This window comes from Archocentrus centrarchus, chromosome 23, assembly GCF_007364275.1.
Source record: "Archocentrus centrarchus isolate MPI-CPG fArcCen1 chromosome 23, fArcCen1, whole genome shotgun sequence".
Taxonomy (NCBI): Eukaryota; Metazoa; Chordata; class Actinopteri; order Cichliformes; family Cichlidae; genus Archocentrus; species Archocentrus centrarchus.
Genome location: NC_044368.1, coordinates 11,091,318 through 11,113,498, shown reverse-complemented (window position 1 = coordinate 11,113,498; position 22,181 = coordinate 11,091,318). Strand labels below are relative to the sequence as shown.

The window sequence follows — 22,181 nt, the reverse complement described above, 5'->3', positions numbered from 1 at the left end:
AATCGTGCAGCCCTTCCATAATATATAGTAATAACTGCGGCAGCTGATTATTTTGTTTCCCCACTTTAAATCTAAAATGGATTTAAGGCTAATAGATTGGTATATAAATATCAGAAAATAGAGGAAAGATTAACACCACGTGCAATGGATAACTGATTATATAATTGGGAATTCTAAAAAAAAATAGGTTTAAGTGAAATAAAGTCAGTGTATGTACAGTCAATGCAATGTGTTTTATCCTTGTTGCTTTATTATATCAGTGAATACAGTAGGACTATGGTTGGACTAAACTTTATTCCTGAATGAATTACTTGAATAAACAACTAAAGAAGTGATTACTTCAGTGGACTGCTCTATCCAATAAACTCATGGATTTTAGATCTGGCTTAATTAAAACATGGCCTTGCTATTTTATCTTTCTCATCCCTACTCCATGCTCATGCTAAGCAGGTCAATAAAAACTTAGAAGAGAAGAATCCTGTATTTCTATTTACATGGTTAATTGGCATCACAACCTAACACAAACATACTTTTCTAAAGGAGGTGAAAAGAATGACTCACCAGCACAACACAAAAAAAAAAAAAAAAAAAGTCATTGGGTTTATCCAGCAAAGCTGCCTGTTGCTGCTCCCTGGCTGTCTCTCACCGTCTCCTTTAATTCTTTATGCCTCTAATTAAAACATGCTGACAGCTAATACCCCACTCAATTTTACACCACATTTTCCCTTTGTATTATAGCAATAAATACAAGTGACAGAAGTCGATCAAGGTGTCATCTCTCCATTGGATTCACAAACAGAAAATAGGTTGGCCTTGGCCTCTCACATCATTTTAGCTCTCAGTGCGGGTCTCATGTCAAGCAGCTAATCATTAACCATTTAATTTGGATGCTTGTCCCAAGCTGACCCATCTGAGTACTGTCATTTTAGTCACCAGAGAGAGGTCAAGGTAAACCTTTACTCTGGGTCTATCACAATTAAATGAGATGGGTTGGGGGGGGGGGGGGGGGGGGGGGGGGGGGGGGGGGGGGTACAATTTTTCAGCTCAAGGAGACACCGTTAACTCAACAATGCTGGAGAAATCTTAATTCCAAACGTGTGAATTTCTACAGACGTAATAGTCTAGAATATGTGCACAAAAAAGCGGAATCATGCACGCTGTCCTGAAGGACTATAGAATTGGACCATATGGAAGGAAATGTTGCTGCACTGACAACACAAATGAAGTGTGTTATAGATAATATACAAATCCAAAACAACATTTTAAATTGCACTTATTCCCTATAAGAACTTTTGTAGCTTAATTTGCTAATCAGGTGCATTAAACCTAATGAACTGAGTATTCTGGATGAATGTCCAGTGTGAGGTTTGTGACATGCAGCAAGACACCAAAAATGTAATAAAATGTGACAAAGCTTGTTTATGCTGCTGAAAGATTAACCATCAACCTATTTACGTTAATATAATATGAAGCCCATCTGAGTCCAATTAGGATAACTGGATTATGGGATTTCCATCACCTCTGCTTAAGTTAAGCCCCATCTACATTTAAAGTGATTCATCATGATGATTAGTTAGTGGTTGACATTCCCGGCTCTGGTTGGGTAGGTAACCTTCAACTGATATGGCAAGATGGTTAATACATTTAAGAGTTTTCTGCATTCCCACTGGTAGCTGCGTCAATCACTCTCCTCAAAGTTGCTGTTGCTGCATTACTGTTAGTGTCTTCCTGTGTGGACAACCCTTTATAATTCTACCTATTACGAGAAGATCCTAGTAGGGCTTAGATGACGGTGGCAGGTGGGTAGCAAATGACACGTGGAGAGTAATCAAGATCATTCTGGTCAGTACCATAATCTCAAATATTTAACATGACTTTAAAAAAATCGTAAATGACAAAGAGTCAAACCCTGAATAGGGGTTGTTTCTGAATGTTAAGCCTGTCTTGCAAAAGCATTCATTCGTCCCTGCCAGCCTACCTCCACTGTGGGATGTCTGCGGGTGCAAGAGCCTCAGGCGGCAGCGGGCTTGTGTGCCTCAGGAGCCGTAGGGAGAGCAACAAACGAGCAGAGCTGACAGCCAGCTATTGCACACTGTCAGCTGAGCGGGTGAGAGAACCAGAGTGATCTGGATATAAAGAATCTGGACCAGATCTCCAGATTCATTTATGGAAACCTTGTGAGTTTTACTTCCTGCAGATAGAGCTTGTTGACCCAAAGGCTTCATTTCAGCTATTGGGCTACACTAAACAGCTTGTACTGAGTAAAGAAAAGCAGTACATTTCAGCTATAACACAAAAACTAAACATTGTTGTATTCCAATTACTTTGTTTTAAGCAACCTATTTACTTCAAACAGAACAAATTACATTCCATGTTGCAATGGGATCACATCAGCCATGACGCTAATGGGTTCTTGCATCATTAAAATTTTAAAAACATTAAGTATTGACACCAGTGGTGGCCCACTGCGTCCCCTATTTCCAGCATTCGTTATTGAATGCTCACAGATCAAACCTCACCGATCTTCAAGCTCTACCTTCATTTTAATCTCAGTTTCATGACTGTCTCTTGCATGTTTAGTAGTATTACCCTGACAATCTGTCAAAAGACAGACCCAAACAAACATCTGTCAACATACAATCTTTATGGTACTTCTTGCAACAGTAGGTGTCTCCAGGACCACAGTTCACTATGACACACACATGCACATGACAAAGAGACACCAATTCCAGGCACACTGTAAAACTGCAGCATCAAAAAGAGTCTCTTTTGTGTGAATCTCAAGTCCACTTAAATGCTCTACATTGCATATCAGGCTCTTCAACATGCAACAACCAATTTCTTCTTCCTGCAATTTTATACCTTTTTTCCCTTAGAAAATGCTAAAATAAGGTTGTTTGTAACATTAGCTATCATTTTAACAATTTCTTCCAAAAGCTTCCTGTTCCATTCACAAGCGATGATTTTAGGTGTTGCTGCACCTAAGCACTAATATCTAATATCTGCACTAACAGTGTTTAATGAACTGAGCAATGACACTTTAAAAAAAATTAAGGTTTTAGGGATATTATTATGCAATTTCTCTTCTATGGCATTACACTTTGATGGCAGTACTATAACCACACCACTCAGATGACTACAGATAACAAAAAGGCAGTGTCTAACTAGACGGTAAACACACACTTCCATTGTTTTACAGACTGATCACAATGAACCAGAACTCCTGTCCCTACCTTTAGTAACTAAAGGAAAACAGGAAAACAACTGGGCTCATGAGTCAGTTTTCAAGCCAGAAATTACTACAAGTCAATCAGCATAACTCCCAATTTCTCTCTGAACTGAATGAAACCAAGCCTGGGAGTTGTTATGACCACTCCGAGACAAAACACTTCAGCATATCAATTTAAATTTAGATATGAAGACAAGTATAAAGACAAGTATAAAGGCTTCCTGAATTACAAAGAGAAAACCTATGATTTAACAGTCTACACCTTGACACTGAATAAGGGAGTCTCCTGCTTGAAATAACAAATAAACTGTCAGTTTTTATAAATTAGATCAACTGGATCCACACCCTGGGTCCCAAGTATCAGACAACACTAAAATAGCAATGAATAAGGGATAACTGTGAGGATACTGCCAATGTAACTGATTTAAAAGAGCCTTTAAATTTTGATAAGTCTCAGTATGCAAAGAAAATATACTTGACATGAAAAAAAAAATATGTTGTGGTTTTATCAACTGTTAAATACTGATAGTGTGGCATGACATCACCTACGCCCAACAGCGCTTCCCTTAAAATGGTATTGCTGATTATGGTATATATATATATATATATATATATATATATTCTGCCGGGGGGAGGAAATAAAAGAAACCAAGAGGCAAACCTCAAACAGAGGAAGTAATGTACAAGTGAAACCAGGACATCAGACATGTATTGGTGAGCACCCTCCTTCTACTTACTCTGTTTTTAAAAAAAAAGGACAATAAAACTATTGTTGTCTAAAAAGATCTTACTCCTTTCTAGCTTAAATGGTTTCACCTCTTATTTTAGCACACTACAGCACAGTGACAAATGGGTTAAGGGTTAACATTTGTCAAAAACAATTTGTCATACACTGTCTGAATATGCTTTTTGGCAGTACTCACTGTCACAACTGAGAAAGCAGTGAGCATAATTACATCTTTTTAAACTCAGCACTGGCATGTTAATTACCAAAATCAATCTGAATCAGTGAATTGAAATCTAACTGAATAGGGAGCTCTCTGGTGGTCTATTAAGACTTATGCACAGACATGAAAAACAGCAGTAGTACTGACACGATAAATTACACTTAGCTTCATGCAAATGAAATGTGCTTTACAGTCTTAGATTATGCAAACCAGTTAAAGCAGAGCAAGACATTACTGCACATTCCTAAAAGGGAAATTTACTCAAACTTCTTTGGATGAAAAGAGCTTGGAAGTGGAGGATTAGCAAAGGATTGGCTTAAGAGGTTCAAATAATGACTAACCCAACTAATCAGAAATCCCTTTTCAATTGTCAGGCTTCTGTAAACTTAAATGATGGCTCAATTTCCCAAGCCAATGACAAATGTGCTGACTGAAATTTTAAGTATCAGAAGCCAATGGCTATACACCAAGTGGAACTAAATATGGATCTAGTCAAGCTAATAAGTGTAGTCTAGTTACAAATAACGGCATGAGGAGTAAGTCCAATTTCAACAAACTAGGTTAAAGCTACTGTTGGCTTTGAAATCTACAAATGGCTTGTTTTCATTCTCATCATTTTGGATAAACTGATTTAAAGCATTTTAAAAACAAGACTGTTGATATGCTGAACACCAATGGAGGCAAAACAGAATAAGAAAAGGTTGAAATGAAGGCTTGATATTCTAAATATTTTCAAAATATTTGGCTAACTCATCTTTTCACATATTTCAGCAGGAATCAATACAGTGTGATTTATAAGGAAAAATGCTGAGGGACCTTGTCTAACCACATTCATTCTCTCTTTTTTTTTACAGCATACACTAGGTCAGCTGAGTGGAGGGGGGAGGACAATTTACACAACAACCAATGTCACTCATGCTGCAAATATGACAGAACTGCACCAACATGACACAGCCACATGTATGTTTAGACAACTCGCGCTCTGAGCAGCTAAATTCCTCTTCAGCAATTTTTCCTTACAGTTTAGACAATGGCCTATTGGTTTTAGTAAACCTAAAGGGAGTAAGAGAGACTGCACAGTATGCAAATGGTACACCATATTGTCAAAAAAAAAAAAAAAAAAAAAGAAAGGGGAAAGGTTAAGGATTAAATACTGAGTTAATGACTCTTGCTAGAAAGAGAGTTGCTTTGCTGTGCTGTAAAGCCTTGTATTTACCACTCTCCTTTTGGTTTGCTGAAGCTCAGGAGAATTTTACCTTGCTCTGAGAGACTGCATACAAAGGACTGTTACAGTGAATATGTGGTGCCATTTTAATCTGGGATCAAACTGAAAATCCCCACAAATAAAGAGTTCAGTCAAGGTCATACTGGTGATTAGGCAGACTGTCTATAAAGGGAAACACAGACACAGAAGTAGCAGAAAAGCAAAAAATTAAAAGGTGCTGTCAAAAGCAACCCAGTGTGGTTTCACTGCAGCCTAATTGGAATTATTTCTCAAATTCTTGTAATTGTTAGGTAAAGAATTTAGTATCAAGAAGACCTTCATAAAAGATGAACATTATTAACATTACTACCCAGCCTTACAGACTCCTGTTTTGTCCCCCACATGTGGGACATTGACCTGCCTGCAGACTGGTACTGTGCCCAGGCAAACAGCTGGTCTGTCTGAAACCTACACACAAAGCATGCACATACATACGCACACAGTCAGAGAGGTGAAAAGGGAGAGAAGAAGGGTGTGTGGGACATATCCACAGGCCTTGAAATAGAGCAGGATTGGCCCAAGTCAGGGCCAGCCAGCCTGGCCACCTGTCTGGTTTGTGAGTGCTTCCAAGGAAGTCATGTCAAGGCATCCATAATGTGGATGACAAACCTCCTAAACTATGTATGCACCCCATTATCATTCCAAAAACACTACAAACACAGTTGTGAAAAACATCCTGTAAAAGATCCAATCAAACTATAATCACGCTTAGTAGAAATGTTACTATACCATCTATTGGTGATGTTTTTAACCGGTTGCAGAGTCCTTGAATGTCCCCATAATGTTCCCCAATTTTGGTTATTGCCTCAGTGCCTCTCACTTCCATTAACGCGCGCAGTTCTTTGAGTGTGCAGCCAAACTCTCCATCATGGTTGGCCTCCACCATGGAGTTCTTCACCCCACTGTATGAGTTGTTTGCCATCTTCTCACTGCGTCCCCAGTCTATTGCAAAGCGTTGCTGCTTTGACTTGACAGTGGGGGGTAAAAAAAAAAAAAGAGGGGGAAAAAAAAAAAATAACACAAACAAGTGCTGTCCTGGAAAATCTTAAATCCTCAAGAGTGCGAACACAGTAATAGTTGCCATAAACAGCAGACAGGCCCTTCACAGGCAGCTGGAGTCATATGCCAGGTAGACGGGATATTACAAAACAAGCCATTTCCCTTGGAGAGCTGAGTTCCTATTCTTTCATGGTGACTGAGGACCACCCACAGAGCCGGAGATCACCATACATGCAGATCTGAAAGAGAAGAGCAAATATACAAAGAGAAATTTGTCAATATTCACACCACATTAGGCCAGTTCTGTGTATATAAGCTACCAAGTGAGATGCACACTCCTCTGTACTTTAATATTCATATAGTAAAAGTATTTTTTGATATAGCTGTATGCACATACAGCAAAGTTACATGAGAATACACAAAAAAATAATATCTGTATTAAAGGAATTCAAAGTCCTTAGACAAAAACCATTGGGCTGCTGAGACAAGTAGCTACAAAATTACCAGAAATGCCTACAATCAATTGCCAAGACATTCTGATTAACTGTACTTAAGTTGCAATAAATTAATTTTGTAGTTCAGATAAAAATAGTAATGAGCACTCTTTTTCTTGGTCAAAGTCTGTGAGCATTATGGAGAATAAGCATTTAACAATCACAGGGCTTTTCCTGCACTGGGAATATGAAGACAGTCTTTCCCCCTCCACACTGGAGTTCTACTGTTAATACAGACTCAACACTGCTTGCAGCCTTTCCACAGTCAAGGATTTCCATCAGCATTTCTTGCCTCTCAACTGAGTTGCATTTAAACTAAGGATATGAGGCATAAAGTGATGAAATAAAAAATAAATATACCAACCAACTAAAAGATCTCATGGATAAGAACAGTAAACCACAAGACCATTTTCAACCTGCTTTTTTTTATATATCCATCTGCCAAAACAGTCAGGTTGCAGTTTACATTCATGTTTGTTTTTCCTATTACTACAAGCTGTTCCTCATCTGAGAAAGGTACAATAAAAAAGGATGTCTGCTATACAGATTGTGAAAAGCCATCAAGGCATAGTTTTGAATTGTTATATTGGTTTATACACTACAGATGTGGACAAAATTGTTTGCACCCTTCTGTTGAAGAAAGAAAAACCCACAATGGTCACTGAAATAACTTGAAACTGATAATAGTAATGATAAATAAAAATTTACTGAAAATTAACTATTGAAAATCAGACATTGCTTTTGAACTTGAGTCAACAGAATTTTATTTTTTTTAAAGAAACTGTCCCAGACAAAAATGATGCTACCTATAACTTTATATTTTGTTGCACAATCTTTTGAGGCAATCACTGCAATCAAGTGATTTCTGTAACTCTCAATGCAACTTCTGCACCTGTTGACAGGTATTCTGGCACACTCTTCATGAGCAAAGTGCTCCAGATGCCTCAGGTTTGAATGGTGCCTTCTCCAGACTGCATGTTTCAGCTCCTTCCACAGATGCTTAGTAGGATTTAGATCAGGGCCACTTCAGTATAGTCCAATTTTTCATTCGCAACCATTGCTGGGTGTTTTTAGCTGTGTGTTCTGAGTCATTATCCTCTTGGAGGACCCATGACCTGCAACTGAGAGAAAGTGTTCTGACACTAGACAGCACATTTCGCTCCAGAATCTCGATAGTCTTGAGATTTCATTGCATCTGCACAGATTCAAGACACCCTGTGCCAGATGCCAAACAGCACAGTGACTACTTTTCACCCTTTAAATAGGCAGACTGACTGATTACAAGTTAGAAGAAACCAGTGATATTAATTACAGGACACGCCTTAATTTAACCTGTCCCTAATATCAATTTATTTTCAATATTTTCTAGATGTACCATAATTTTTGTCCAGGTCAATTTTATTAATTGTTTGTTAAAATAATTCTGTTGAACCACCATTCAAAAACAACACCTCATTTTCATTAGTTAATTTTCAGTATTTTTTTTTAATTTATTACTTTTGTCAGTTTCAAGTTATCTCAGAGATGATTTTTCTTTCTTTAAATGAAAAGGTACCAACAATATTGTCTTCATTTGTATATTGCCAAAAGTATTTGCTCATCTGCCTTCACATGCATATGAACTTGAGTGGCATCCCATTCTTAATCCATAGGGTTTAATATGTCGGCCCACCCTTTGCAGCTATAACACCTGCAACTCTTCTGGGAAGGCTTTACAAAAGGTTTAGGAGTGTGTTTATGGGAATTTCTGACCATCAGACACTGATGTTGGATGAGAAGACCTGGCTCGCAGTCTCCACTCCAATTCATACCAAAGGTGTTCTATTGGGTTGTATCAGGACTCTGTGCATGCCACTCAAGTTCTTCCACACCAAACTCGCTCATTGATGTCTTTATGAACCTTGTTTTGCTAACTGGTGCAGAGTCATGTTGGAACAGAAAGGGGCCATCCCCAAACTGTTCCCAAAGTTGAGAGCATGAAATTGTCCAAAATATCTTGGCATGCTGAAGCATTAAACGTTCCTTTCACTGGAACTAAGGGGCCAAGCCCAAGTTCTGAAAAACAACCCAACATTAGCTCCCCTCCACTAAACTTTACACTTGGCACAATGCAGTCAGACAAGTACCATTCACCTGATAACTGCTAAAACCAGACTTATCCATCAGATTGCCTGACAGAGAAGCATGATTCGTGGACTGCTCTAGAGTCCACTGCTTTAGACCACTGCATCTGACACTTTGCAATGTGCTTGGTGATGTAAGGCTTGAATGGAGATGCTTGACCATGGAAACCCACTCCATGAAGCTCTCTACACACTGTTCTTGAGCTAATCTGAATATCACAAGAAGTTTGGAGGTCTGTAGCAATTGACTGCAGAAAATTGATGACCTCTCCATACTATGCGCCTCAGTGTATGCTGACCCCACTCTGTGATTTTATGTGGCCTACTACTTCTTGGCTGATTTGCTGTCATTCCTAATCGCTTCCACTTTGTTAAAATACCACTAACAGTTGACTGTGGAATATAAATTTCATGACTGGACTTGTTGCACAGGTGGCATCCTATGACAGTACCACGCTGGAATTCACTGAGCTCCTGAGAGCGACCCAGCAAAACAGATACACCAGAAAGTCAGTGTGTCAAATATGACCATTGTTGCACGCTACAAATTGCACATATCTTCAACCCAGCAGCACAGAAGATCTCTACAATGACCCCAGCTCTGAGGTGGGGTAACAAAGATTAGCATCATTAAACCAAGTGTTTACCCTATCTTTACTGCTTTGCATCTGATGGTATGCTCTGCCTTGTCAGCTTATTCTCCCTCATCATTTTTGACAGAAAAGTTTGTTGAAAACCTTCACTGCACTTACAATAACTTAACAGGTTATGTTTAACTTCAGTAATATTATCTACACAGAACAGCCCACATGATAAAACACACCCAAACACAAACCAAGAACAGACCAGAGTAAATAACCTGACCATAAAGGACAGCAAAACATAGGATAAACACTTACACGTGGCTGTAATAAATTAGTGCACAAACATGAGGTACCACTTTTCAACAGGCAGAAAGTCCCTGGCGCTTAAAGTATTTCAGGCTAAATTTGTAAAATTAGGATTTCACAGAGACATTTGGGGGGGGAAAAAAAAAAAAAAAAGAAGTTATCACTTTATTACTTTATCCAAGCCACAGCAACCTTTGACCATCAGATTCGAATCAGTTCATCCTCGAGTCCAAGTGAAGGTTTATGGCAGAATATTTAAGAATTCCTGGGTTCATGGGAACAAACATGTAGACGAAACTCTTCTACTGCGTTGTAAATTTGAACATAATCAGCACTTTACCATTGACCAGAGGGATGTGGAACAGGCCTTTCGATTCATTAGAGCAAACAAGTATCGTGGACACAATAATACATGTGGTTGTTTATTCAAATCTTGCAATCAATAACTGAGCGCTGTCCTTCATTACATTTTTAATATGTTTTTACAGGAACAGCATTTACCTCATGTATGGAACGCTACATGAGGTACATGCTGTTTTAGTCCCTGTTCCTAAATCCAGTTATTCCAAAACTCTACATGATGATGAAAATGATGCAAATCCGTGAAAAACTGGGGGATTTTAAGGCAAACTGAGAATGTACTTGACCCCATGCAGTTTGCTTACAGAAGAGCACAAGATGCCAAAATAACCTTGTGCAACACTTGAAAGGAAAAGGTTCTCATGCTCGACTACCGCTTTCTTCAATCTTCAACACAATTCAGTCTTATATTTTAATCAGAAGGCTTTTAGAACAATATGACCTGAATAAAAATCTTCTTGGTTGGGTTCTTGACTTAATAACAGGATTCAAAGAGTCTGGATAAATGGGATCCCATCCAATCAAGTCTTTACTACTCGACTGGCTCCCCATAGCAATCACGTTCTTGTGCTCATTACTTATCCTGTACACAAATGTGTGGTGTCAGAGCAGGTAACAAAATAGGACCATTTTAAAGTATGCAAAAGACCTTATTGTTAGTTGGCTCCAGGATAATGAGCCCGGCCATCATAATCCTTAATGATTTTGTTAAATGATACGATATCTGATATCTTCAAAAGATGTGATCACTGATTTTAGACAACGTACTCATACAAAAGAGGTCACATCCATTAAGGGTCACATGGTGGAATATGTTCAACCTTACAATCTTTTGCAACAATTATTGATTCAAAGCTGAACTTTGAAGCAAACTGTGAAGCTGTGTGTAAAAAAAAAAAGGCCTCTAATATCAGTCTTGTGTGGGGAAACCTCATTTCCACACTGATATTGTGGACATTGTTGACTTTATTTTCTTTATCCATTTTATCCTTTTCCTTGGTGTCATGGCTTAAACATTTATCAGTAAAGCACAGGAACTCGCTCAAATTGTTAAATGGTCTAACAGGCTGAATAATGAGCAAGAACTGAACCCAGCATCCCTATAACACCAGACTGTTACAACGGTCGACTGGTTCAACTTTAACAACTCACATCCTTTGCAAAGTGAGCTTCTGTTTCTTTCGTCTGGATGAAGGTCTCCGGTCCCAAAGTGCAGAATACCACAGTTTAAAAACAGCTTTGTTGCAGCAGCCATCACTCAGATGAACAAATCATAGCTTTACTATCTTACATGCTGTGTGAATTCCCTATTTTTATTTTATTATTTCTTCAGTATTTTGTATTATGCTTATCTGTAGTCTGTGTTTGTATTGAAAATGTGCATGCAAGGATGGATGACTCAATACTGCAGACCAAATCTACCTACGGGTATAAATTAAGTACCCTGAACCTGCTACCCTTGAATGTGACTACTACAGTAGAGGTGGTATAATTTAAATAACTGTAGACTTCAAGCCCAGTCTGAGTTTCTAATACCACATTACAGGCAAATGTTTTCAACTACACACTCCCTTTATTGCAGACTACATCAGTCCCCTTGCCATGTCGAGTGACATAAAGTAAGTCTGTCACAAAAAATCTAAAATCATGAAAAAAAGCCACCAGCTTCCCTGCCGTGAGACTCCCGGGGTACTTTAGTGAACAAGGACCAACCGACTGATTACCTCAGGAAAAGCCTTTTGTTTAATCTAATTAAGACTATCTGTGGCATGAGAGACCTCCATGGCGCTCTACATGGGAGAGTCCATTCTAATGAGAGGCTGCTGTCCATTCAACGTTAATCAAGCTAACACAATGTGGCTGATTCATTCATGTCGACCAGGTTGATAGGAATTTGTCTCAGATGTTCAGACGAGAAAGCAACATCCTAATAAAATTACAGAGGCTTAAGCAAAGCAGGGGTATATCTGTTTAGGAAGGACATGACTTAGTTAGTTTCTTCATACCAGAACAAAGAAAAACTGGATTTATTGCTGAGATTTTTATATGAAATCACTACCATGCTGAAAGCCATACCAAGCAATATGCATTGCCCAATGAACCTAGGACTCAGCCATCTGATTCATTAGGAAAGGCATCAGTGGAGGCACACAGGAACATTAAACCATGTCTGGAAATAAGGCTGTGGATATTTTACTCACTTTCTACGTTTCAAACAGTAACACAAATCATGTTAGAAAGGAAACTTTTCATCTGTCCTTACAGCAAACAGGAACTCCAAATGAGTGTCAAACTCAAGAACACGTCTGAACTCTAAACTGGGGCACGAATGCAGAACTGTAGCCTTTATTATTGCTCAGTGCACAAATGAATGCTTGCAGCTTATTCCATTGAGATTCTTGGAAACTATTCTGTCACATGTAGAGATTCTATTTGAAGCCATCTGCCATGGAAAACGGGACAGAATTTATTATTTATTACATGGTATAATTGCCAGGCCGAGTGTGCTACTGAGGTAGGGGAGATTGTGGAAATCCCTATTGTGAGAAGGAAATGCATCTTTGCATGTTTTGTGTTGTCCAGAGATTTCATTATGTGTTAGCATTAAGAAAGCCCATTAAGAAAACAATGGGTCTGTCTTCTGGGTAATTTTTGGAGCTCTAGAAGGTAATGGTGATCGACATGACATGGCATTATTGAAGGCACTAATTTCACTCTTAAGGATCATGATTTAAAAAATACATAAATAAAAATCACAATGTAGTCTGACCAAAAAAAAAAAAAACACTAAAAAGGTTAAGGCTTTTCTGAATTGTCAAACAATATGAAAAAAAGGTGACATTGTATTTCAGCATTAGTTATGATTCCAAGCATATGACGCACGTGTTAATCCCAGGAATTTCTGTCAAGAAACTGGGTTTCTTACGGCTGCTGGCTGTCTGTGTTTCCATTGTCGTCTAAACACTGATGGCTCTTTTTACAGGCCATTAATAAAATGCAACTACACAACAAACTGATTCACTCCCTTCCTGTATGTGGCAGTAAGAGATCAGTAGAAATGTTAGAAAGCTGCATTCCCACCCTTAAATTTCCTTCGCCCCTGAGGGGTACTAACCCAGAGCAAGAACAGTTGTTTTTTTTTGTTTTGTTTTGTTTTTTTTTTGGGGGGGGGGGGGGGGGGGGCAGAAGAAAATAGATTGATGGAAATACAGCTATATTGTGGGTAGTCTGGATTTTAGAGGTCTTTTTTAACCACACTCCTCACAACCTGATATAAGAGAATATTAGGGTACATTGCAAAGCATCATCTACTTTGCAAAAGCATGTGGTTTTTTAAATGTGTTAATGGACTCAAAGGACTTCTCAGATGGCAGAACTTTAACTTGCTTTGGGTACCACATGGCCAATGCAGCACAAGCCTATAATTTTCAGAATAAATCGCCCCCCCCCCCCCCCCCATATCTTCATGTCTTACTATGACATTCACACCTCCTAACCCCACAAGCAGCAACAATGCCAAGATGAAGGAAGTGCCAACATTTGCTGCCCTGGGTCAGTTTCAGGTTGCAGAGAAGGTCACATGTTACAACAGTGGAAAATCATTGTGATTGGATCTCCAAGCCAACAGCTGGCATGGTATGGTTGAATGACAGAGGCTAGAGTTAACCCTTTCCACACTATGGCAGCAGAGCCACAGTTCAGTGTGGGTCTATGCCGGTTTCATCCAAGAATGACAGACTTGTACGTCACAAGGCTATTCAGAACTACTGAATCCTCTACCCAGAGGGTTGTGGTAAGTGGAACCAAGCAGACAGGACATTTATTTCTTATATATATATATATATATATATATATATATATATATATATATATATATATATATATATATATATATATATATATATATATATATATATATATATATATATATATATAATAATACACACACATCTTTGTTTCCATGCTAAGGAAACCCTTTGGCAATTCAAACACCTTTACATGCCAACGACTCAATGCAAGTCAAGGATAGCAATTCTAGGGATCCCTCTGCAATGGAGCTGCCTAATGCGAGAGGTGGTATTTTTAGCTTCCCCCAGACTGTCCCCTCCCCCCACTGCTAGCCATTGCTGAACTGGGTCAGGCCATGTAAATGTGGAGGGTACAAAGCAAAGACACCCAGCCATCCTTGTGCTGCGTGGCTTGCAGCTGAGAGTGCTACTTCATCCCACTGACTGGAACCTCTACACAGCTCTCAAATGCTGTCAGGCTGCCAGTTCATGAGAACGCACAGTCAGAGGTGTCACTGTCAACACGCCTTTCCTCTCCAGCTCCTCTTACTGGATGTATGGAGGGACACATAACGGTCTTTAAAAGGCCTTTCCCTCCTAGAATTAAGGAGGCTGGACAAATATGAATAAGAGTACATCTGAGTAGTGGCTGTCTATCATATTATATTTCTAAGTCAATTTATGACCTACTATTGCTTCATTTGAAAAAAAAAAAAAATTTTGTTGTAACATTGTTAAATACATCTTTTGTACATTAATTCTTTTATTTATCTGTCCTATAGTACAGCTCATGCAAATTTTCTGGAACATCCCTGTTTCAAAGAAATAATTCTGGTGCACTGTGTAATATGAAATAAATATCTTATACACAAATGCACCCCCATTTCATCACAGATGTTGACTTTTAAACTGTGTGCTGATAACAATCCAGATGTCCCCTGTATTCTTTATTCTAAAGGGTGAAAATGCCAAAAATAATTTAACATTTTAATTTATTAGACCATAAGACAGTTTTCTGCTTTGTGTCAGTCCATCACACATTTGTAGACTCAGCGACAATCTGTCTTCACTGAAAGATTTCCATCAGTCCTTGTAGTGAATTCCACTGACTTGTATGCATTTATAAGGCGCTGCTGCCTGAGGACCCAAATATTACTGCCATTCAGTCTTTGTTTTCAGGCTGTCCTGTGCATACAGAGATTCCTACAGATTGTCTCAATTTGTTAATGGGATTATGCATCAAAAATGATGAAATCACTCTTTTTTTTGCAACTCTACACTGAAAAATATTTTTTTTAAACTGATGAACTATCTGCCAATGCAGAATCACAAAGCAGTGAACACCTTCCTGTGTTTACTTCTAAAAGCCTCTCTGGGTTCTTATACCAATCATGTTACAGACCTGTTGCCAAAGGATTTAATTAGTGTTAAGACTTTCCACCAATTTTTAAGCAATTAAAGAAATTTGCATTTATATTTCTAACCTTTCTAGAAACAGGCTGCACTTTTCTTGTTGAACCTTTGAGCAAAAAAAAAAAAAAAAAAAAAGAAAATTCTCCATAAAGCGCATACCAGCAATATCTTAAATTTACCAACAAATAATTTGGAGTTGCAAAAACCATACAGGTGAAGCACAGGGTTTTACCCTCTTACATAACCACAGAAGAATGAGTAGCTATAAAATTTGCAGCATAGTGGCATCTAGGCACATGAAGAATTAACAGTGGGTTTGCATTAAGGGGCTCCGTCAAAATATTTTTTCTGCTTTAATCTCTGATTAGCAACTAGAAACAGACGTGCAATAGAAATGTATTTAGGATGCACGTGTGAATACAAAGAGAACCTTGTAGGCGCTCCATCCACCGCTGTGTGTTTCACACAGAGAAAAATCTGCAGTAAATCTACGGAAGTTAAAATATGCAGATGAACTGTTAATAAGACTATAGTATTTCTAATCCAATTACTCGATTAAATAATTGATAGAATACCCGATTACTAAAATAATCGATAGTTGCAGCCCTAAATACATTGATATACAATTTGCACCCATTTCCTCCTGTCAAAGACATAACAGCAAACCATGAGGAATGGTTTTACTGAGCTGTGGCATAGCATCTCATGTCCATAGGATCGAAAATATTCCAAATTGAGGCATCTTTCATTGAGGCACTTTGAAGATCAGAGGCTTTCTGTGTTCTTGGTTACGAGCGATTCTACAGAGCAGCTCGTGGCCTGGGGTCCTGCTGCCCCGTCATTATCTACTGCAGTCTGAAATTGCTGTTGCCATCATTTCAATTTTAGGATGCACAGTTGTTGACATGCACATTATACATTTTACGAAAACCTGTGGTGGAGAATGTATTTTGTGTTTTTCTTTCCAAATCTATGGTTTCACAAATGTTTATGTTCTGTGACATAATATTAAATTGCCTTTCCTCCACAATCATCTGTGCAAGTGAAAACTGCATTCAGTATGACTAAGTGCCTGCTGTACCCGTTAACAGATAGCCCTAGTGAAAATATATACACTAGAAAGTAAGTTTTGAAGCTATGAGGAACAAATAAAAATGTACATTTCCTAATTCAAAATCACTTTCAAATAATCAAAAATACTAAAAATCAACTCAAAGTGATATTTCATGGAGTTATTGTTTCACAGGAATCCATTGCTCTGACTTGATTAGGCAGTAATTGCTCTGCGTGCTATGTTCAATGTGTAGAGAAGATTACATGAAAGCAGGACTGTATACTGTATGCCACAAGTGATAACATCCCAGACAACTAACAATGCTTTATGATGAGAAAAACTGAGGTCTGGAAATTTATACATATAATGACGCAGTAAAGTTCGAATGAGCAAATAATAATAATGCAGTTAAATCATCTAGCCTGCTTTAAAAAATCCCTTTAATCATTGCCACGTCAAGCCATGGAGCCCACCACATTGCAGTAATGCCAAAACTAACATAAATGCCGGTCAGACTGACTCGTAGCATATTCAGACCTTCTGATAGCCTTCAGAGCTATTTTGTAAATTGTGCCTTGCAATTATTTTAATAGGCAGGATCAAAGTTTATAATAACTTTTGCCAATCTTCAATTATAGTCTATTTGGTCTCCCGCAACTAAAACACTAAAGCATATAACTGGCAGTCACACCTGCATAGTTTGTTTCTCCTGCCAAGCTGGACAAGAGTTAAATGAATGAGTAGTAATGAATGACTGAAAGACTCTGTAACCTAACACCCCTGCTTGAAATAAATTTGACCTTATAATCCACACACAAAAAGAAATATAAGTAAAACGCCATCATTGGCAAATGTTACCATAAATACATGACACTTCATGGTTCAAAAGCACACTATATTTAGCTTTCCATGCTGGTTTACATGAGGCTTAATGCCACCTTACATTAAAACCTGCAGTGACCAGCACAATGAAATAATGCTTTAAAGTAGCAATTATAAACATTTAAATGAGGAATTACAGACTGAACTGAAGACAAACATTTGTAATTTTTCCTTAATGTTGGGTTTGCAGTTGTCTACAGTGCAGAGCGTGACAATGAAATAAGTGAACATGTGAACAAGCAGCTGTAAGGGGAACTCATCCATGATGAGTTAGGAACAGACTTGGCAGGCGACAACTGCCTGGAAGAAAGTATACTAGATATGCGGCATTACTTCACAACGACTATAGCTTTGTGAGTCCTTGAAAATCAGCCCTTATCTCAGCAGCAAGAAGCATGTCACATTGTTGAGAACGACATTCGCCAGCACAGCAAATAAAAGAAAATATGCACAGTTGAAAAGGACGTAGTAGTCTCGTAGGGCTGCTGGTCTACAAACAAACTAATGAGCCACAAAAGGTCAAGTGATCTTGCCTCTGCAATATAAAGGTTTTTCAAAATAATTAAAAAAAATAATAATTCAAACAACTACTGACTCATATTAGTCAGGGAGAGGGGTAATGTCTGTAATCAGCCATCAGAAAAAGGATGGCACAGCATGAAATAAGAAAAGATATTTTTGTCATTATTGAGTGACAGCAACAGTCTGAGTTCAAAGGGCTCAGACAGCAACAGATTGTGTTACTGATGATTTAAGTGAATCATTAAACAAACTCAATTTCTATATGCTGAGCTAGGCAGCTACAATGAAACACTACTCATTGCTAAACCTGGAAAACAGACTTCTAATGCAGTAACGTCCAGAAAATTCAAACATCACTAAACCAAATCACAGCAACTGTCATCACATCTAATATGCAGCAAGATATTATGACTGTAAATGTATCCATGTAATTGCTTATCTGTCATTATATTATTTAACAAGACTAGACTTCAGATAACTACTCCAGGTGACTGGCACACTTTGTGCCACTGAGTTCTTTGTTCAGTGTATTTTCATATAACTACAATAATACCCGCAATCCACTGTAGAATCACAAGTCATTATACAAACACAGAAAGACACTGCTGGCGCTGCAGCAAGCCGGGTGCTATTTAATTGGATAAGGAGTGATCCCTTCAACTACACACCAAAAGGTGCTCAGTGGCTGCACTCCACATCGACCTGGGTACTGCAGGTAATGTCTGAGTGTACCAATCTATATTACATCGTCCATCAAGATTAAGAGTGTAATGTTAACGTACGTAATCATCTTGCAGTACCTGGAAGCCCCAAGAAATACGAGATACATTACCGGTAAGTGGAAGGTAATTTAAAGAGACACGCTGCATTCACTGTCTGAGTTTCTGTTGCCGTGCAAGTCCTGAAATGAGCGCTGCTCGTTCAGTAGGCATTACAGCTTGACTGGCAGAAAGTGGCAGGGTTTCCCCCCATTCGGAAAAAAACTGCAAGTTCTGCCACACAAGAACGTTTACGAGTGGTAAAGCAGATTTGTTAAAAATGGGTTTCTCGTAAGTGTGCCCCAGCTCGGTTTGGGTCTGGGATTAAATCTACTAGTTACGGTACAAATAGAGTGAGGAGGAAAGAGAATTCGACATAACACCAGTAAATGACAGTCCCCGAAAAGGTTGTTGGTCAATAAACGACTATTAAAAACACGCTTACTGTAGTGACAGACATCTGAAAGGACTTCAGTGCCTTATGGGCGCCCCTCTGAGCTCCCCGAGTTGTCCGCGTTGAGCAACCGGAGCCCGTGGACTCCAAACACGAGAGAATATCGTTTCAGGCCGTTTAGTAGTACCACTCCACTAACGTTATCTATCTGCATATAAAACGGGAACTACGAGACGGTAGACACGCTGAATGACTTATCGCCATATAACCTGCAATATACTGGCAGGCAACTTTCTTCAAAAGATATTAAGGTCCGGGGTTATTAAACAGCGGGACACCATGAGGAGCAACGAACTCGAGACGTCAATGTGCTGTCCAACAGAGATGTTATTTTAAAAAAAGAGGAAAAAAAAGCGCTCCTGGCTAGCGTACAGTTAGCCAACTAGCACCCATGCGTTAGCTTACGCTGACTGTAAAGAGGGGAAATATACAAAAGCGACTTCTAACAGACTGACAAGTCTAAAAACTTAGCCAAGAGCAACACAGAAGTATTGCGCAAACTAAGCACAAGCAAATGAAATCTGGCAGCATCCTGGCTGATTAGCTACCTGTGTTGGAAAACGAACCGCCCCATGTCAGTATCTCTCCAAGATAGCTGTATACCAAGCTAACGTTAGCTAACTACCCAAGGCAGCTACCCACCAGTGGCTGGCCCTCGTTGATCAGTGCAGACAAAAATTAAGACCTTAACCGGTTAGGGGGTTACATGCAATGCCCCAAATCACTCGCAGGGATCCACCATGTTGTGGCAATTTGTCGCGCTAACAGAGAAAAATATAACTAAAATAATACTTACTCCGTTCTCTGAAGAGCACCCCAGGTCCCTCTCTCGCTTTAACTCCCCCTCAGTCTCACCAAAGACTAGACTCTCTCCCCTGATCTGAGGTAAAATCCCGCCCACTGCGCTGTCACAACCACAACCAAAGTCTCCAACCTCAAACGGCCAAGATAGTTCCCATCCCGCCCGGGCTCATGGAAAACCATGTCAGTCTGACCGGAAATCATAAGATACATGCGTGCGGTAAAAAAGTGGAATGGTGTTGTCGCAACTCACGTGGCTTATTGCCGAATAGAGAAGTCGTCTATTTATGTGTAATCACAGACGAGATGCAGACCAGGCCCACCTAGTTTTTTTTTTTTATGCAACTCAATGGAAATGCGTGACTCGCAGGGCTATCATTACTTTTCTAAGCTCTTAGAATGTTAAAATCAAATTGAGCTGATATTTGGACATATATTGAGAGATAACCACCCAAAAGATAAAATTGTAAGAGTAGAACTCAACGATAGCGGAAGCGCATTGGGGCGAATCATTTCGGCTCGCCTCGTTCCTTTCTGTCACAACACCGCCGGGGACATGTGATGCACGTCAAAAGGAGGATGGGTATGGACCGCTGGTGTGGATTCCCATTGGCTTAGCCAGCATATCAGTCGCCTATGGAAACGGTTACGTCATGATCCCCTAGTACTCCCTCTTTGCTCCCGTGTAGCTTTATAATAACAGGATTATTCAACAGCCCCCCCCCCCCCCCCCCCCCCCCCCCCCATCATATGATGCAGCCTGCAGACAGTAGGCACCGAAAGTGCATCGTTTCAGCTGTCCGGCCGCCTGAACTCCACCTAGGCTGCAAGAGGCACTTCCCTTGACGCCTAATCAAACCTGACGTTATTCTTTCCATGACGTAGCGCGTTTTTTTCTCTCGCTCTCTCGCTTCTCCAGATTCAATGGCTGTATTATTTGCGATTCTTCAGTTTTGTTGGGGAGTCACACACTGCACAATCAGCCTTATTATTAGCGGGGGCAACTGTCAATGAAATGCAAACAACAGCATTGCATTCCAATGTGAGCATTTGGTCCCTTAGACTGATAGAAATTTAACAGTGCTCTGGTAGTGTAGTGGATTGCAACACAAGTCCCTTGTAATGGCCTCATATGTAAGTTAAGTTTTTGTCCAGGAGTATAGAGTCATCAATTAGAATTAAAAGTCTATGATATATAATTCAGTTGAAGTAATTAATACATAAACCATCTCAGCTTTGCACAATCCAAATCAGGTAGAGAAACTGCCATTTGACAAGCTATCTTGAGTTTTATGACCTAATAGTAGACCCTACATTTAAAAAAAAATGACTAGTTGTGGTAGATGATAAACAGAAAAGAGCCATGGCTGGGGTCAAATCTCAGTGTAAAGCACTTGCTTTCTCAACATAATGGGATTTATCATTAACACGAGTGCCTCAAGTGCACAGCAGCATCTGCCTCTTCAGATATGGAAAGAGGGGGAAAGTCCAACACATTTAGGCTTGTGTGCAACTTAAAAGTTGGAAAATATCATTTCAGAATTTCCAAGTCAGATAGATGTCAAGTGGAGAAAAGATCTGGAAAGAAAGAGGAAGAGAAGAAGCCGGAAAAAAAACCCCCCAAAAAAAAAAAACAACTTGATTTATGTAAGATGACTTGTGCAATCATTTGGCTTTATGTCTTTGTGATTTGGCTTTAATGGCTGAGTCAAAAGCAGAATAAGGAACAATCAGTCAAATGCATAGATAGGCAAAAAAAAAAAAATGTTGTTCGCAGAAGGTGGTAACTGATGACTGAGCCTCACATATGCTCCCACACTCCCTTCGCACATTGTGAGCTGTCAGTTTTCTGCTCTAAAACTTTAGAGCTGTAGCTGCAGCTGCAGCAGTGCTTAGATGCCGGCGTTTTCCCCTGTATTCCCAGCAGTAATACGGGCCTCATGTGAACAAGCTTTGGCTCACAGGCTTTGCGCCATAGGCCTTTAAAATCTATAGTGCCAAAGCAGCGACAAGATCTATTTTTACGTCTGCCATTTTATAGTTCACTGTCAGTGGTTTCGGTGGCTTCCTAAGTAGCAGCCTGTAGTGCTTTGTGTTGCCACCCATTCCTTTCTTTCTTTCTTTCTTTCTTTCTTTCTTTCTTTCTTTCTTTCTTTCTTTCTTTCTTTCTTTCTTTCTTTCTTTCTTTCTTTCTTTCTTTCTT

At 39.2% G+C, this 22,181-nt stretch overlaps 1 protein-coding gene across 2 annotated transcripts in view; it reads right to left on the bottom strand.

Moving 5' to 3' along the window:
- atp2b1a (ATPase plasma membrane Ca2+ transporting 1a) overlaps positions 1 to 20,112 on the bottom strand; it is a 41,513-nt gene extending 21,401 nt beyond the window's left edge. For both annotated transcript variants that reach the window (XM_030720650.1, XM_030720649.1), the window contains exons 1-2: positions 19,974 to 20,112; positions 6,170 to 6,678 (exon numbers count right to left, since the gene is read on the bottom strand). In XM_030720650.1, coding sequence (XP_030576510.1) covers positions 6,170 to 6,362 — 193 coding nt within the window. In that variant the 5' untranslated portion in view covers positions 6,363 to 6,678; positions 19,974 to 20,112. The remainder of the gene's footprint in view (positions 1 to 6,169; positions 6,679 to 19,973) is intronic.
- Between the last annotated feature and the right edge of the window lie 2,069 nt (positions 20,113 to 22,181).